Raw genomic sequence first — 18,702 nt, forward strand, 5'->3', positions numbered from 1 at the left:
CGTACATCTTCCTCTTCAATCCATTAAATTAAGTACATGTTGTTAGCAAATCAATAAAGACATGGCATGCAGGAAAGGGTCACAGTTGGTGAAGCACAGATTGCTGTTCAGCATTCTGAAGACGACATACATAACCACCAGCCACACTGTTAACACCTTCTCAAACATTGCATGTAAACACAATACTATCTTTCCAAGCCATTATCACAGGACAATTTGATCCCATTTCTCACATGAGGAAGTATGCTTGAAGTTGATTGAAACAAGACATCTTATGGTGTGAAATAGGGAAATGAAGAAAAGTACTTTGGCCCCTAGTTAACCCTGCTAACTAAGCAGAGAGACACCTTTTAAAGTGGTGATTCTCATATTTAGCAGAGGGAGAGTGACTGGCCCTATCCAACTCCAGCACAGCATCCTTCCAGTGGCTGTTGCTGGTATCTGCCTTGTTTCTTTTCAGATTGTGAGCCCTTTGGGATGAAGGGACCATCTTATTTATGTATTATTTATTTTTCTATGTAAACCATTTTGAGAACTGTGGTTGAAGAGCGGTATATAAATATCAGTAGAGTATTCTAAAATCACTGCACGGCAATGATTTTGGAATTGATGAGAGGTGGAGTTGAGATACGGACAAGGCCAAGAAGAGGAATAGCTAGGGGAGCAGAAGGAACAGGAGAGAAATACAGGAAGCACTCCAGGACATTGAAGTTCTACTCCTTAACTTATTAATAACTTCCCCAAATCCCCTGTTTTCTCTTAACTCTCAACAAATGCAGCTAACAAATTTTCCTTTTTCTCCCCTTCCACCATGAAGATAACAGACTTACATTAAAATAATTTAAAAAGATTCTCATATAGTCAAAATACTATGCCGGGTGCATGATTCTACATGTAGAACATATATCCCCATGGATAGTCAGAAGCAAAATCAAGATCCACCTCTTCAGGAGCCTAAATCAGATCTTGCAAACTACCATGAAGATGGCCTTCCTCCACCACAATGGTCTGCTGCAAATCTTAGTGTCAAAAGGAAAGAACTAGCAACGAATCTTAGTAGGGTGGTATGAGGGTGGCAGAGGAAGAGTAAAGCCCTCTTAACATTCTTTTCAAAAGGGTACAATTCCTTGCCAAGGGGCTGCATGAAAGACATGTAACAGGGGCGTAGCAAGGTTGGAGTGGGCCCAGAGACAAGATTTTAAAATGCACCCCCCTCACTGAAGCTCAGCTCATGAAGTAAATAAATCTTAAATGAGGCTGAATAGTGTGGACGATGCAAGTCATGTAACGGTACTAGAGAAAGACCTGCTGTTCTGGTAGCTCCAGGTCTTAACACTCACATCAGTTTCGGAGGATGAATACAACTGATGGAAGCCCGGGCGGGTGCGCAGCTGGGGGAGTCAGTCATGTGACTTGCCTCTGGGGGGCCCCCCAAGGCTGTGGGCCCTCAGACAACTGTCTCCCCTTGCCCTATTATAGTTACACCTCTGACATGTAACTATAGTGGCAACTTACCCTTTTCTGTATAAGCATTTCTTAACATTTGCAATGGTTCAACCTATCTGAATGCGAAACCAGCACTCATCAAAGAGCAGCAGAAGTAAAATGGAAATTTCTTCCTTGAAACCTTCACATTCATTTTGTTCTGAACTTGACAGAACCTTAAGCACCACTATACATACCTGGACATCATCTTTATACCAAGTGATGATGGGGAAAGGGTTGCCAGATACCTCACAGAACAGACTTATGGGCTGATTAATGGTCACCGATGCATTTGTCATCTTGTCCTGATCTCTGATTTCAGGTGGAACTGCAATCAAATAGGTGGAATAAATATCTATGAACAAGAGTGTGACTCTTGATTTTACTTATTTTTCTGATTACTTGATTTCCTTCTTTTGCTTCTGATATTTATGCAAAAGTCTACCCAAACATCAATTAGCAAACCGGGCCTTGCTTTTAAAAGTTCATGTTCAATTGAACATCTTCAGAAGGCAGCCATAACAGAGAATATGCTCTTATATAAATACCCGTTACATAAGTAATGTCAAGAGGATTATTTACCATGAACCTTCAGATTATAAGTTCTTTCTGTGCTTCCTGCTTCGTTGACTGCAATGCAGACATAGTCTCCATTGTCATATGGTGTGACTGAGGCAATGACCAACAGTGTGCCATCATCCAAGATTGAAATACCAGGTTCGTTGCCGGTTAATTCTCTGTTGTTATGTAGCCATTTTATTACAGGCTTTGGGGTACCTACAGAGAGAAACAGAAGGTCCTATATTTTCCTCCTGAACTGCATACCTGCCAAGATGAATGGGAAAATAGCGACAAGTTGGCAGGTATGGAATTGCCATTTCAAAAAGGGGAGAGGATGGCATTTAAGAATAAGTTTTTTGGAAGTGTTCAATGAATTATAGAACAACTTTCAAAGGATACTGGCACAAGGCCCAGGAAAGGAACAGCAAAGCACTCTGAGTGCTCAGGACACTCATGGGTAGTAGAACATCAGTAAATGCAAGTTTTAAATGTATTTACTTTCCATTGAGTTTGTTTCCACTTCACCAGAAAGAGCAAGCAATATTGGGGCAAATAATATACTTTATGCCTTCAAATAAAAGCCTATATTAACTGCTATGGAAAATGAGCTATTGAGGCTATTCCCACGATTCACGGAAAGCAGGCTAAGGGAGCTTAGCCCGCTTTCCGTGGATCGTGGGAATCGTGTTCCCAAGGCGGCTAGCCTGCCTAAAACACCCTCCCCTTAAATGAGGTTAACAGAGTGAGTGCTCCGTTAACCTCATTTTGTTGCTTGTGTGTTGCCACAGCACACGGCGACACATGAGTAGACCCCCTTGCACAGGGCACTTGCGCAGGGCATCCTGGACCTTCTGGGGGCCCCATGGCCCCCAATCCCCGCAGCCCCTGTCAGCTCCGTGATAGAGCTGGCAGCCGTGTGGGTGGCCAATCCGGCCACCCAGCTACGAGCGGCTGCTTGTCTGCGGGGAGAGCGGGCTAGGCCCACTCTCCCCGCAGACCCAACAGAAGCTCTTCTCATGGATCGTGAGAAGAGCTTCATAGGGTTGCAGCTCAATGTGAAATGCTTGCTGTAGCAAACTGTGATAAACGTAAACACGTGGGTGCTTTCTTTAGGCCCCTTCAAAATTCCCCACAACTCAGAGAGGCTGTTCATATGTACAGGCTAGCCCAGGCTAGGGCAGCCCAGCCTGGGCCAGGCTGCATATGTGAAGAGACGGGATCAAGCACCTAGCCCCACTTTTGAACCTGGAATTTAGATGAGGTTAAGCTGCCGGGTTAAGAGGCTTCTCCTGGGCCCACCACCACTTCCGGCAACAAGCCAGGGGTAAGGAGCAGCCATGCCCAGGGCAGCGACTTGCAAGCACAGCAATGCGAGCAGCTGCTGCCCTTGCAGCACAGGGCATCCTGGGCTGCAGGAGCGGGGAAGTGCTCCCCACTCCTGCCATTGCTGCGCCACCACTCATGAGGGCATGCAGAATGGCGGAGGGGAGGGTGGCTGCTGCTTATCTGCCTGGGCAGGCAGGCGAGCCACCACCAGAGGGCGTATGTACAACCTCAGAATGTATCCTGAGAATGTCTGCTTTTTTGATGTAGGATAGAAGACTAGCAGCCAGATACCCTGGAAAATGTTGTCCACAAGTCACCTGGTTAGCAAGACCAGACTGTTGCTGGTATTACAGAGAATCCCACAAGTAACACAGACCAGAAAGCAGGCTTGGTCTGGGTTACTGGGCAGCGGCATGAATTCACGGTGCGCCCTGTCGCCTGTGCGCCCTGTCATGTTGGAGTGTGAGCGCCCCTGCCTCCTCTGTGGTTGCATGCACCTGTCATCACACTCCAACGGCGACAGGGCGCATTGGTGACGGGGTGCACCGCGAATTTGTGTGGCTGCCCGGTAACCCAGACTGAGCCTGCCAGAAAGAACAAAACTGAAGGACGATCTAGGTACCTGTGAAATTGGTCTGTGAACAGTTTATTTGGTCACAGATATCTAAGGCTCTGGAGAATAAGTTCTGCATAGACCTCCATAGATAATCAATGTTTAAGGCATGCTCGTTCCTCAGGTTCTACCGGGGGCGGGGGGGACACCTGAAAGTCTGAGCTGCCCATTCCTAGAGACAGACTTTCTCTCCAAGCTTCACATTAATCTCAACCTCCTTCCCTTCCCCCAAAGGTGCATGGCTTCAAGTGCCATGAAGCCTGCAACACTGCCAAGCAGAAGGAAGCTGAAGGGACCCTCCCTTCTCCATATCCTCTCTTCTTCTGGAGATGGAGATTATCTAAGTGATAACCACAATGGAATCCTGTGTTTATCAGTTAGATAAGACAGATGAGCAGTTCTTCTACTTTGAATGAACAAATGAACAAACCCAAAACCAAGCCCTTCTGCTTTGCTCCATCCAGTCTTCTTCAAAGTACTTCAGTAGATCTAGTGTGCTCAAGAGAGGTTGGGGTTATTACATCAGCAGCATTTTATGCCATTGAACAAAATGTGCACTCTTCTAAGATGAAAAAAAGGAATATATATTTCAGATGTTTCATATGCTCACAAAAGGAAAACATATAAGGGCCTCCCAAGGATAGCTGAGAATAACTAGTTGAGATAGTTAAGTTAACCAGCCTTAGTCTGGTACCTTCTAAAAGAAGCAAGTGTTCTTAGACAATGCAAACAAAATGAGCCCATAAGAACTATCCTGAGGTCTTTTCTTTAGCTCTGCATGGCTCAGAATTTAGAGACTTACACTATCCAAAGAGACTGCACGTCAAAATCAATGTTAATGTAGATCTAATATCCAAATCTGGAAACTATTATTTCCTATTATTTAAGAGTTTATCACAGATTTTTTCATCCCATTAGGTTTTATTATAATATGGACCATCAAGACATGAACATCAATATGGCATTCCAAAAGGTTAAATGAACAATACCCAATAATTTCATACCTTTGGCTGGACATGGGAAAGCAATACGCTGATTTGCTACTCTTTCCTGAAATGGTGTGTTGTATGGTGGGTCAAGGTCACCTACAGTAGGAGGCTCTAAAATAAGGCAAAGAAAGGAAACATTGTCCATAAAATGAACAAAGATATTTTTTTGAACAAAAACCACAAGGATTGTGGGATACATAGTGGATATGCACTAGATAAATCCAGGTGGATCACAACTACCCATCACATTTCCTCCACATGTTTGGAGATATAGGCTTATGACTGGCAAGGATGCGGCTTGCAGAAAATATGAACTGATCCACAGGCCTGGCTTCTTACCTGCAACACACCTTTCTGCAAAAACAGACCATACAGTAGAGATGTGATGCTGCCATCTGCTGGGCCAAAGTTACCTTCTGGATCCCCCAATGTCCTAGCCCAGCCTGGCATAGACAAGGACTTGGCTAGGACTTACTTCCCTTCCCTTCTCAAGTATAAAGGACATTCACTTTTATTTATTTTTCTGTTTTTTCTCTCTATTTGTATGCTTTTTACAAAGCAGGATCTGAAACCACAGTTGATGGATCTGAAGTTGATGGTTTTAACCACAGTTAAAACTAACCATGGTTTCCCAAGTTTAGATGAGATGCTGAACTGTGCTTAGTTTGCAATTGAAAGTAGATGTTTTTGATTTCAAGCACAGAAAAGAGGGATGTTATCTAAAGCATGGTGCCCAGCTGCCTAATGAGTGTGAAGGCATCAACAGCCCCAGGACAATTTTTTACACATCCTTCATCACTGTAAGGAAGTGGAGTGCAGTGGATAACTAAAAGAACAACACTTCCATTATAAGCAGATTGGTTATATGAGCTTTCTACCATGGCATTAATGAAGAGGATCTTATCAAACAGTAAGGCCTGAAATAAATAGGAGGGTGAATAGTCTTGTATGAAAAAGTTGAATTCTGTTGAAACGTAACACATGCTTGTCCTGCATGCATCTTGATTGTGTTGCTATGTTAATCTATTTATTTGTTTTAGCCACACTTCTGTCCAAGTTTTCCCCCCACAAACCAAACTTTCTCTAGAATGTAAATAAACATTGAATTTTGCCATATCTAATACTTGGGTGTGGTGTTTTGTTCTATACATACAGCTATATCATATGATTCATTGAGGCTGTTCTCATGAGCAGCCTAACCCAGGCTAGGAACACTCAGCCCGGGTTAGTCTGCACGTGAGAACCACCAGGTTTGAGCCTGATCCTGGCAGGGCAGAACCACCTGGCCCCACGAGTGCCCTCTTACCCCTGGCTACTTGCTCATGTGCGAGCATGGGCTGCTTCCAGCCCGGCTGCACACAGAGGCAGGCGCCTAGAGTGCCAGTCTCTTGGGGGAATCCCCCAATGCAACGTGCATATTGTGTGTTGCATTGCAGGATTCACAGAGGCCGGAACCAGGGGCGTAGCTATAATTGAGCGAAAAGGTTCAAAGAACATGGGCCCCCTGCTCCTGAGGGCCCTGTAGCTCCACCCCTCCCTATTTTCTTCATTATCTCCCTCACTCTGGGAGGCCGGCCAGAGAGAGGGATGAATACAGGCCCCCTCTCCTCTAGCGACGCCCCTTGCCGGGACAAGAAGTTCTGGCCCTGGATCCCTCCGCCCTGCTCTGAATCTGGCCCTGGATCCCTCCGGCTGCTCGTGTGGGAGTGTGGCACACGCTCCCACCACCAATCCCTCAACCACCTGCAGGGAAATTAAGCTTTTTGGAGCCTTCCGCACCCACCCACTCTTGGCGATCGTGAGACTTTGCCCCATCTTCTTTTATCTATGTGTAATTAACATAAAACAAAAGCTTTAAAAAAGAAACAGGTCTCCACTGCAAGTTAAAGTATATTCCCTTATTAAAAAGTAAAGAACAATGACTATTCTAATAACAAATCTCACTGCAATGTTAGGGTTACCTTGAACATGTATTTGTATCTCAGCTTCATCACGGCCAGCAATGTTACTTGCCACACATTTATAGATTCCAGAGTCTGAAATTAGGACTTTGCTGATGCTCAGTGTTCCATCAGGTGAGCTAATGTACTGCCTGTTGTCTATCAGCATAGGATTTTGGTCTTTAAGCCAAGTGATTGTTGGAGGCGGGATCCCTTGAGCATTACAAGGTATATCAATTCTGTAACCAACTTTTGCTTTCATCACTCGCGGACCACGTTGTATCTTTGGAGGAACTAGGCAAAGCAAATCAATTAACTTATTAAGATTTTTGCAGTAAGTCAAAAGTAAAAATCTGCACAACATGATATTACATTTGCCCGGCTGCTGCATATTTTAGAGGATACCACATTCTTAATGCAATCTGCAAAAACAACCTAAAGGAACCTCTTCATCTGAGCACCAAGTCTCAATAATTAAAGCACAGACTGAGGAATGACTGGAGCATACCGTTATGTTATGTTATGTTATTTTGCACTTAAGGTCCACCAAACCAATGGCCTGCAGCACTGCATTAAATCAGCGTAAAGGTATCTTCCTTGAGCTGTTGGCGATGTGAAATTACACCAAAAAGCTGTAAATTCTTAATTTTAATTTAATTTTTTTAAATTTTCTTATTTCTTAACAAGTGTCCTAATTAAGCAAATGTGTGTACTATATATTCAGAGCAAAAAAGACCCACAACTTCTTGCTTTACGTATAAAGGGATGTGATAAATTGTCCAATGATGATAATGTTGCTTTAATTTCATTATAAAAAGCTATGAAAATAAATAAATAACAAAGATGCTCTTAAAATCACTGCTGTTATTTAATTGATGCAAGAGTTGGCCTTGCCTATTCCCTACTGAAATATCATTGTTCTTCCCTCTTGAAATCTGAAATAAAGCCCCACTTGACCCATTATTAAATATTGTCCACCCTGAAACACTAGCAAAGGGCTTGACACAAGTGTAAATAATTAGCCATGCCTAAGACAGCACAATTTCATTCTTCTAAAGCCCTATTCAGGTGCCAGTGTATCCCCGGGTACAGGGGTGGGCCAGCAAGCTCCACTTCCATGCCAAGGCACTCTATAGCCCTGCCCCCACATGGCCCATGAGGATTTAACTAACATTCACAAGTGGAACCAAATACTTGCAACTAGGAACAGTTTCAGAATGTCTTTGCTGATTATACACTGCAAGTCTAGACTGGAAATCTTTGTGTTTTATTTTCCACTTTCCCTCTCTCAAGCATTCTCTGGTTACTTGTTGTCTTCAGGATAAAGCAATCTGAAAGTTTTGTGATGAAGGTTCATTACATATCTTCTCTGACAGTCTAACTTCTTTTCCTTTAAGTCCCCCACTGCCAACATACGTTAAGCCAAGAAGATAACACAAAGGAGGAATAAATATTGCTGGCTCCACAGAGGAAAAGAAGGACAGATAACTACTATGGTAATTGCTATAGGAATTGTCTAAATTACTGGATTTCAAATGTGTTCCAGTCAATGCTAGAGTTTCATAGAAGCTTATTAGTGGTTCCTTAATTAAAAAAACAGTACTGGCAGACGAGCTTCTTTGAAAGCCAACTTGCTCATCACTATCAATCTTCCCTTGCAATGCACGGCCACAGGGAAGTGTTGGGGTGTTCTAGTCCAGCCATGTGCTCAATTCAACCAAGGCAACAGTGTGGCTCAATAGGCCTGGTCATGCTCTAAATGAAAGGATTGCATACCCTAGAACATACCCCACAATATGTTGAAATTTCCATGGCAGATGTGCAGAGGGTTAATAATTAATGTTCATTATTTTCCCCCCTATATTAAATATATAGTACAATAATTGTACCAAGGAAAATTGCCTGTTAAATAGGATGCTTAAGTTGTGGATATTGCCAGTCTAATATTTCAAAAACTGTTGAGCTGGGCAAACCCAGGGCAGGATATTACATAAAAAGGTGATCTGCCCAGTTAGAGAATGGGTCCATCTCCTCCAGTATTCTATCTTCAATGATGGGCATTAAGGCAATAGCCCTTCTCTGATGTTTGATTTCCAGTAACTGGCATCCACAGATATACTGTCTCTGGCTCTGGAGGTTCCATTTAGTTCTCAAGGACAATTCTCCATATAGCAGCCCTTTCTTGAAACTAGGTATAGCAATTTATGTAAGAAAGGCATATGAATCAGCTTAGCATCAGAGGTGAATTCTTGAGCTTTCTTCCAAGTAATTCTAACAAATACCACAAGACCAGAGGCGTATCTAGGGAAAATAGCGTCTAGGGCAAGCACTGAAATTGCGCCCCCTGTCCAAACATCTGACACCTATCTTTCAGATAATTTTACCATAAGATCAGCTGAAAAATACTACTCAAGCTCGTTAATCTTTTAATATTTCAAAAACTATTTAGCAGTGGACATAGCCAGACCAAAAAATGCTGGAAAACTATAAATTTCAGTATGCTGGGGCTCATGAAATAGCCAAATACTATGTGGAGGTATACTTGGAAAACTAAACAGAAGTGCCTGTCTAATTCTCTATTATGCATTGTAGCATCACTATTACATATGTTTTAAAAATAAATGGAGAATTTGACTTATCCCAGATACTCTGAAAATAATTAAAGGATATGCAGAGTAAATTGTGTCTGCTTGGAATATATTCTAGTCTTTCAGAAAGACAGTTAAAATGAGAGAAAGAGAGCAAGAAACTCCCAGTGGGCCTTAATACTAAGGATTTCACTGATTCAAAGTCAAACTCTTCATTAATAGCCATATTATTAAGACATCACATTTAACTCACTTATCACAAGAAGCGAAATAAGAGCAAATGAATACAATCCTAGCTCATAAGCTTCAGCTCAGTTTTCACAAGCCCTGATTCTCTGTACATAGTGCCAAACTAAATATGTGTACAGTGACTTATATTATTATTATTTTTTTACCTATAGTCCCTTTGGAGGGCTTCCTAAAGGCCATGGGGGGGGGTCTGCAAAGGTTTCCCCTCCCCCCGGCCTCTAGGGCCTTGCAGGGCCCATTTGAGCATTTGCGGTTGCCATTTTTTAAAAAATGGCCGCTGAAAACAAAATGGCCTCTGTGAGTCCTGGGATGGCCTAGGGCCTCACAGAGGCCATTTGAGCATGCACAGTGGCCATTTTGTTTTCAGTGGCCATTTATTTAATTTTTTAATTTTTAAAAATGGCGCCCCCCTTCAAGTGGCACCCGGGGCACGTGCCCTGCCTGCCCCACCCTAGATACGCCCCAGCACAAGACAGGCACACTAGTGGCAGTTTGTTCAAGCAACATACTGTGCTGTGAAACAAATGCAAAGAAAGGGTGCATCTAAGCATTCATTTGCTTAGTTCAGGGCAGATTGGAACAGGAAAAGAAAGTCTGCTGATCTAACAGCAGCACTCTATAAGCTTTATTTTATAACTATAAGAGTTATTTTATAATAGGAAGGTATTTTGGTTTTGGTTTTTTTGGTTTTTATTACATTTTAAAACACATCCATTCTTCCTCTTCACCCCACCTCAGGGATCTTCCATTCCAGAACAGAAAGTTGGGGAGAAGGGGCTTACCTGGTTCCTTCTTAGGCACTGTGGCAAAGTGGGGCTGGAATAACCTGTTCCTGAGTAGGCCTTTTAGAGCAGCACCTCCCCCTGAACTCACTGTATGTGTGCTGCAACCTTGTGTGAGGGGGGAGACCCTCCCCATTTAAGTTGGTGAGCCTGGCTCCTACAGCCCTGGGCTCTGGGGCATGCCCGCCAGAGTTGGCTTTCCTGGGGAAGGGGGGCAGATTGACTTCTGCCAGCCTGGGTCCCCTCCAAGGGTGAGAGGTAGGAAGAGGAGCTGTGCCCAAGCTCAAGACCTGCCACTGCTCCTGGCAGCCATTTTAAGAGTCACGGTGCTGCACACCACTACTACTACGACTATGATATTTATATACCGCATGTCAACCAAAGTTATGAAAGCAGTTTACATAGAAAAATAAATAATACATCAAGAAGATGGTGCCCTGTCCCCAAAGGGCTCACAATCTAAAAAGAAACCTACGGCAGACTCCAGCAACAGCCACTGGAGGGACCAAAGGGTGAGAAAGACAGGCTCCATTTCCCTCCTACCTCACTTTTTACTGGGTAGCAGATCTAGGCTTCCCGGATCTGGGTTGGGAGGCCTCCTGGTGGCCCAAACGCCACAGGCTGCTTGGGTTAACTCTCTCCTACCCAAGCAACATGTGTCCTGAGAATGGTCTCATACAACAACTTGAATGTTGACCTATGATAGTGGCTGCTGTCCTGCACTGGCAGGATTTCTGTGCCTTTAATGATGTGAGATACGGTATTTAGCAGGTGAATCTTTTCCTTTCACTTCATCCCTATGCTGGGAAATACTTCTGCTGAATTTCTGCTTGTTTTGCAGCTTTTAAAGGTACAGGAATTCTACCGGAAAAGAAGCTGGCAATTCTGTCTGCAGTAGTTTTTTGGCACATGCAAGTCAATAAGTAAGAGGAAATGTGGTCTACTGATGGAAGTAATATTATACTCTATCTTCATCTTGAAGCAACTGCATTTATTGTATACAGCATTCATGCCACAAAACAAATACTACTGATGGGGAAGATTCTATGACACTGTCAGAATCAGTAAAAAGAACTGTAATCTTCTGAAAGAAACTGCAGTGCTAACTCATATGTGGCTAGTGCTGCTTTCCATTATCTTTATTGCCAACAAATTTTTGTGGGATTCTTTGCTATATGAAAAGGCCCTAATGGTACATGCTCTTGTGTGTCTTCCATTTCTGAAATGAGGCTTGTGTGGGAGAACATCTCAACAGAAAGTGCCTGAGGAGCAGGTCCTATTTAGGCTCTCAGGATCCGGAGGCAACTGTTATGGTGTATGGTTTCCAGAGGGCAAATAGTAGCACACAGGAAGGAGAATAAAAGGATGTAGAGTTGGGACCTGTAGAAGGGTGTTCAAGCCTGGAGTGGGAGCTGGCGACTGAGGGCAGCAGTAGTGCTGGTGAATGGATTTGGGCTGGCAAGATGTGAAAGGTGGCACATTAGGACGCTGTTCTCACAAGCAGCCCAAACTGGGCTAGGGCAGCTAAGCTCGGGCTAGGCTACCTGTGAGAACCACCAGGAGCTGTGTGGCTCTCGGCAGCATCTTGGTGGCAAACCCGTCTAGGGACGGGAGCCCGTTGGTTAGCCAAGGCTAACTGCTCGTGTGACAGCGATGGTTGCTCCCAGACAGCACTGTCACAGGAGCAGGCTTCCAGCCATTGCTGGCGGGACGATCCCCACAATGCTCCGCACACTCACACAGTGCATTGTGGGATTTCCGGGGGCCAAGACAATGCATCCCAGCCCCTGAACTTCTTCTGCAACTCTTCTGGATTGTCTGCAGGGAAGGTGCGCTTCTGCAGTCTTCCCCACTGCCCACCCTCAAGCCTGCTCATGGGATCATGAGAAAGGGCTCTAGGGCTGGGTGGATGAAGGATATCTTTAGAACCACTTGTCCTATTATTGTCCTCCACCACCGTTCCCAGTAAAACCAGTGACTGAAAAATGAGAAATTATTGGTATGGCCCAAAGGTATCTGCTGAATACTGAATTTATTCAGTTCTATGCTGATTCCAAAAGGACTCTTATTACAATTTGAATAGCTTACCGTGTACTTTTAGTTTCACCGACTGAGTCGCATTCCCAGCAATGTTTGTAGCTACACAAATGTACATGCCACTGTCTGAAACCCGTGTCTCAATGATCTTCATTGATCCTGAGGGAAGGAAGGTGTGTCTGGAAAAATAGAAAACAGATTTGGTTGTATAAATATTTACCATGAGGAGATTAAGCATTACTTAGACGTTAGTAATGAATACCATGCACTCAACAGCATCTGTTCAGCATTATTTTTGCTTAGATGGGTTGGTTTTCACTTAACTATGCCTGCAATCTGTCCGAATCCTTCATTTGCCATAACTCACAAATGAAGTAAGAAATTCAGAATAATCTAAGACTCCTCTGAAACATGTCATCCAGCAGATCCAATCTACTGAAAAGCTGGAAGAGCTTGATTTCTTTCATTCATGTACATTCCAGGGAATGCCTTTCCTCATTTATGTACATGTGCTGAAATCACAAAATGAAGATGTCCTTTAGATGCCAGCATCATCAAAAGTAAGACTGATCTGGACTAGAAACAGGAGTTTTTCAATGGTGGCTCCTTGTTTGAAGAACTTCCTCTCAAAGGAGACCTGTCAGTACAGAGTGTAACAGTTTTACATTTTTTCTTTTTGTTCCTTGATGGTTGTCTGATTGTTACTGTTTTTAAGGTGGAACTTTTTACTGTGTTTTGAATATGTTGTTAGCAATTTTGTGGATCTGATTATGGTGGAGGGGTGGTATAAATAAAACAAGTAGGTGTCTGAACAGAGATGTCCCTATGCTCTCAAAATAGGCATATTCATACTATATCTTAACATGTGGGAAGAAGTGACAGGGGAGTTGTCTAGATGCGCATTTATTCCAATTGGAATGTAGATTTCCATGGGGGATGTTGTACTGCATCTAAACTACTCATGTCCCATTCTACCATGAGTATCTCTCAAATGCACAGCAAAAAGCAGATGTTTTTAAATTCTACTTTTGATGTGCATTTGAGGGCTATTTGTGGTAGAATGGAACGGGTGTAATTTAGATGCAGCACAACATCTCCCGTAGAAATCAACATTCCAGTTGGAATAAACGTGCATCTAGGCAACTTCAAGGCAGCAGTACCAGCTACTCTTCTCCTTTGTGAACTCTTCCACCTACACCCAGATGGATTCCCCATGGTGAGTGAACCTATCTGGGCTGTCCCAGTGTACCTATGATGTGAGAGGACTGGAAATACACTATTAATCATACTATTAACCATAAAAACCCTCATCCAGCCAGCAAAGTCTCAGAGGGATTATGAAATGTTTATGTTAATAAGGATTTGGAAATTCACCAAACAGGAGTTTCTTCAGTCATGCAAGATAACTGGGCAAAGAGGCACCTTTTACCTTGGTGATTCTCTTTATTTAGCAGGGGGAGAGTAACTGGCCCTATCCACCCCCAGCACAATACTTCCAGTGACTGTTGCTGGTGTGTGTCCTATGTTTCTTTTTAGAATGTGAGCCCTTTGGGGACAGGGAGCAATCTTATTTGTTTTATTTCTCTTTGTAAACCGCCCTGAGTCATTTTTGGAAGGGTGGTATAGAAATCAAATTTAATAATAATAATAATAATAATAATAATAATAATAATAATAATAATAAAACAACTAGATGGTAGATAAATATTTCTATCACAAACATATATTAGTACTGCATAGAGTTTATAAAAGATCTGTAGCAGCAAATCCTATGCTAACCACTACTAACTGGGCAAAGAGAGACCTTTCAAAGAGGTGATTCTCTTTATATTTAGCCCAGTACAGCATCTCTTCAGTGACAGCTGCTTGTGTCTCCCTTATGTCTCTTTAGACTGTGAACTCTTTGGGGATGGGGAAACATCTTCTCGTTATTTGGTGTTCTGCTTTGAGAACTTTTTTGTTTAAAAGAAGTGTATAAATAGTAGCAGCAGTAGTAGTAGTGTATATATTATGGCAGAGTTTGCAATATCTGTATGCTGTTTCGGGGAATTCTTGTATACATTTCTCAAGTTTAACGAGGATTTTTTAATCAATTTTTCAAAATTGAAATATATAAAAACAAATAGAGTTGTTTAAACAATGAAATATATACATTAAGTAAAAAACAAAGAAAACAAGGGGGAAAGGATCACCAAAGCTGAATATAATTATCGAACTTATTACAGACAGGGATTTTGTCAAGGCTAATTCAATATGAAAAGGAGTTTGGAAACAATAAAAAAGATGAGATGAGAAGAGCTATGTAATGTTCATTGTTACCTTAGATTAAATACACACTCTTATACTTGGCAGGAATACATTCTCCAGCTGCTAAATATTCTACATACTTGATGAAAGGAAATCAAGATGTCATTACGTTCTCCTGGTAGGTCGGATTTTCTAGCCAGCTGTATCTGTTAGGTAAATTTGGACTGAGGATGTGCAAAACGTTTCAACATCGAAAGTTTCAAATCAAAACAAGCCATTTCTATTATCTCAAGACAGTTTCAAGTCAAAACATTTCAACATTGAAACGTTTTGCACCTCCCTAGTCCAAACTTAACTAACAGATATACCCTTTAAATAAAGGATCTGTTTCAAGCGCGGAACAAAACATCCCCATTTCGAGTTAAAACATTTCAACAATTCGAGCACCATTTTGGAGGCCTGTTTTTCCCTTGCTTATTGGTTTTCTAGCATTGGCCTCTGATTAGCTTGCAATCTACTTGCTTCCTGGTTGGCTTATTATCATACAAATAATCAAGTGTTGTCATGGGCAACTGTACCACCATTGGATGCTAGGTAGTCATGTTCTAGCATCCTAGCCTGTATCTCCAAAGACTGTGTTAAATTAATGGCACTCAACAGTACAATACTCCAACAACAGAGGCATAACTATAGGGGGGGCACGTGCCCCGGGCGCCATCTTTTTTGGTCACGTGGCAGAAACATCTTTTCTGGTCACATGGCCATGACAAAAAAAATTTTTTTAATTTTTTTTTAATTTTTTGTTAATACAAATGTTTCCTGCTCAGTGCAGCAGTGCTGCAGCAGTCAAGGGAGCGCGTCGGCGCCCCCTCCCCCACGAGCGGTCCCTTCCGCGCCGCCCGTGGCCCCCCCCCCATTGCTTTGCTGGCACCTGGCAGCCAGTCAGTGGCCGGCTTGGTGGCGGCGGGCGCTTGTGAGGAAAAACCTAAGTATAATGTAGTATGTTGGGGGGGTGGGGGGAGCGGGGGGGCACCATTTCAGTGCTTGCCCCGGGCGCCGTTTTCCCTAGTTACGCCTCTGTCCAACAACAACAAAGAAGCCCTGTCCCCTGCTATCTGGAAAAGGGGATATTATCTACTCAATTATATTGGTGCCATGGGAAGACACTGCCAGACTATAAGAGGCCTTAGAACAAGTACAAATGAACTATAGGTCAATATTACACTAAAAGTCATGTGGTTTTTCTGAAAGTCATATAGTTTTTCAACTAGAGTTGTCAGAGTTGTTGGAAGACAACTCTGGGAAGAGCAAACACAGCTGAGAAGCTGAGCAAGCCCTTCTAAACATCTAGCCTTTTCCACTTCAAACAAACCAAGAGGGGAGTTTTGCAGGGGCTGTTTCTCTCTAAGGGGTAGGTCTTAGTCTCTCTATCTCTGTGTGTGTTACTTGTTAGGGATACTTGTTAGGGTTAAGATATCACAGGGCTAGGAGTTCTTAGGGTTACCTAAAGGCTGTGTTTACTTAGTAGTGGGGGTGGAGTCAGCTAGGGCTGGGAGGGGCCCCACATTCCTTCCTTTGACTCACATCCTGTGTGACAGTTGGAAGGCTACTCTATATAGGAGGTGTAGGCCCGAGAGCATAGCGGACAGAGCATAGCGGACAGGGATAGCAAACAGGACATAGGAGTTTTGCAGGAGTTTAGCGGGAAGTGTGCGGGGGAGCCTGGAACAAGCCCCCGCGATCACACGGATCACAAGGAGCCTGGTGGAGAAGAGAACGTAAGTACATATCCCTCCCTCGTATCCCTCATATACTTGGGAAAGGCTGTTTGGACAGTTAAATAGCTGACCATTACAGCTGAGATCTATCCTAATAAACTATTTAATAAATGGACAATAAGCTCCCTAAATACTTTAAAGAGCCAACTAAAACAGTATGAAGATAGAAGGTCAGAAGGGGAAGGGGCACTTCCCAGTGTATTGCACAGAGTACCACATGTACGACTATTTACCCCATGGGCAGAAGTCATGGGTGTGTGCTCGGTGCAAGGAGCTCCTGGCTCTCAGGGAACAAATCCGTTCCCTCGAGACCAAGGTGGCGGATCTGGAGAAGCTCAGGGAGACAGAGAGGCATGTGGATGAGACCTTCAGGGATGTTATAGAGGCATCCCACTCCAGGGCTGGTAGCTCCTCTGCTGTCAGGGAGAATGAAGGTCTTGGGCGAGGAGGACATCGGTCTGAGGAAGAGGGAAATGCTCCTTTAGAAGGGACCCCTTCCGTGGATGATGAGCCCATATCCTCTCGCACAGGGGATACTCCTTTGGGGGGGTGGGGGCCTCCTTGTAGTTGGTGATTCGATCAGTGGGGGATAGAGAGATGGGTTTGTGACCAGCATGTTGACCGCACGGTGACTTGCCTGCCTGGTGCGAAGGTTGGGGACATTACGCAGCGTCTAGACAGGCTCCTAGGCAGTGCTGGGGAGGAGACAGCTGTCGTGGTGCACGTCGGCACCAATGATGTGGGGAAATGCAGTCGGGAGGTCCTGGAAGCCAAATTTAGGCTGCTAGGTAACATTTTGAAATCCAGGACCCCCAAGGTAGCATTCTCAGAAATGCTACCTGTTCCACGCACAAGTACAGTGAGACAGGCAGAGCTGAGGGGTTTCAATGCGTGGATGAGACGTTGGTGCCGGGAGGAGGGGTTTAGATTTGGTAGGCACTGGGACACATTTTGGGGCAAGCAAGGCCTGTACAAAAGGGACGGACTGCACTTGAACCAAGATGGAACCAGACTGCTGGCGCTTAAAATCAAAAAGGTTGCAGAGCAGCTTTTAAAATGACACCTGGGGAACAGCCGATGGGAGCTGGGCAGTATCCCGTTTGGCAAAAGCCATCCTTTAAAGTGTGAGGCTTCAAAGAATTCAAATAAAACAGATGGGGACGGAGCAGAACTGCATAAAGAGCAGACGGGAGGCTGTGCCAGCAGGTCAAAGAGTCAAAGGAATAGCATACATCAGGGGAAAGATTCAGGGTATAGGTGCTTGTATGCCAATGCCAGAAGCCTCCGAGCCAAGATGGGTGAGCTGGAGTGCTTGGTTGCTAACGCAGAAATAGACATAGTGGGCATAACAGAAACATGGTGGAACAGTGAGAACCGGTGGGACACTGTTATCCCTGGGTATAAACTCTATAGGAAGGACAGGGAGGGGCGCCTTGGAGGAGGGGTAGCACTGTATGTTAGAGAAGGGATAGAATCTAACAAGCTAGAAAACCTAAGTGGACTGGAGTCCTCCACAGAAACCCTGTGGGTGACTATACAAGGCCGGAAAGGAATCGTGCTACTGGGGACATGCTATCACCCTCCGGATCAAAATGCCGACAGTGACTGGGAGTTGCAGGAGGAAATCAGGGAGGCATCAAGGAGAGGCAGGGCTGTAATTATGGGTGATTTCAACTACCCACACATAGACTGGGTAAATTCACATTCAAGTCAGGACAAAGAGGTCAGATTTCTAGATACGCTAAATGACTGTGCCTTAGAACAGTTGGTCATGGAACCGACCAGAGAGAAGGCGACCTTGGATCTAATTCTGAGTGACACCCAGGACCTGGTGCGTGATGTCAGTGTCATCGACCCTTTAGGGAACAGTGACCACAGTGCCATCAAATTCAGCATACATGCGGGGAGAGAATCACCAAGGATGTCAAACACAGACATTTTAAATTTCAAAAGAGGAAACTTCTCCAAAATGAGGAGTATGGTGAAAAGAAAGCTGAGGGGGAAAATCAGGAGAGTCACTTCGCTCCAGAGTGCATGGCGTTTACTCAAAACCACAATACTAGAAGCCCAGTTAGATTGTATACCCAAAAGGAGGAAAGGTACCACT

General features: G+C 43.9%; 1 protein-coding gene across 13 annotated transcripts in view; it reads right to left on the bottom strand.

The window, feature by feature from the left end:
- HMCN1 (hemicentin 1) overlaps positions 1-18,702 on the bottom strand; it is a 409,401-nt gene that overhangs the window by 197,203 nt on the left and 193,496 nt on the right. For all 13 annotated transcript variants that reach the window (XR_008305548.1, XR_008305547.1, XR_008305549.1 and 10 more), the window contains 5 exons: positions 12,622-12,749; positions 6,936-7,208; positions 4,990-5,085; positions 2,068-2,262; positions 1,683-1,813 (listed from right to left, as the gene is read on the bottom strand). Coding sequence is in view for 9 of the 13 variants with exons in the window: in XM_053242914.1 (XP_053098889.1) it covers positions 1,683-1,813; positions 2,068-2,262; positions 4,990-5,085; positions 6,936-7,208; positions 12,622-12,749 (823 nt within the window). In the remaining 4 variants the exon portion in view is untranslated. The remainder of the gene's footprint in view (positions 1-1,682; positions 1,814-2,067; positions 2,263-4,989; positions 5,086-6,935; positions 7,209-12,621; positions 12,750-18,702) is intronic.

The sequence above is a fragment of the Hemicordylus capensis genome, chromosome 4 (assembly GCF_027244095.1).
Source record: "Hemicordylus capensis ecotype Gifberg chromosome 4, rHemCap1.1.pri, whole genome shotgun sequence".
NCBI classification, from domain to species: Eukaryota; Metazoa; Chordata; class Lepidosauria; order Squamata; family Cordylidae; genus Hemicordylus; species Hemicordylus capensis.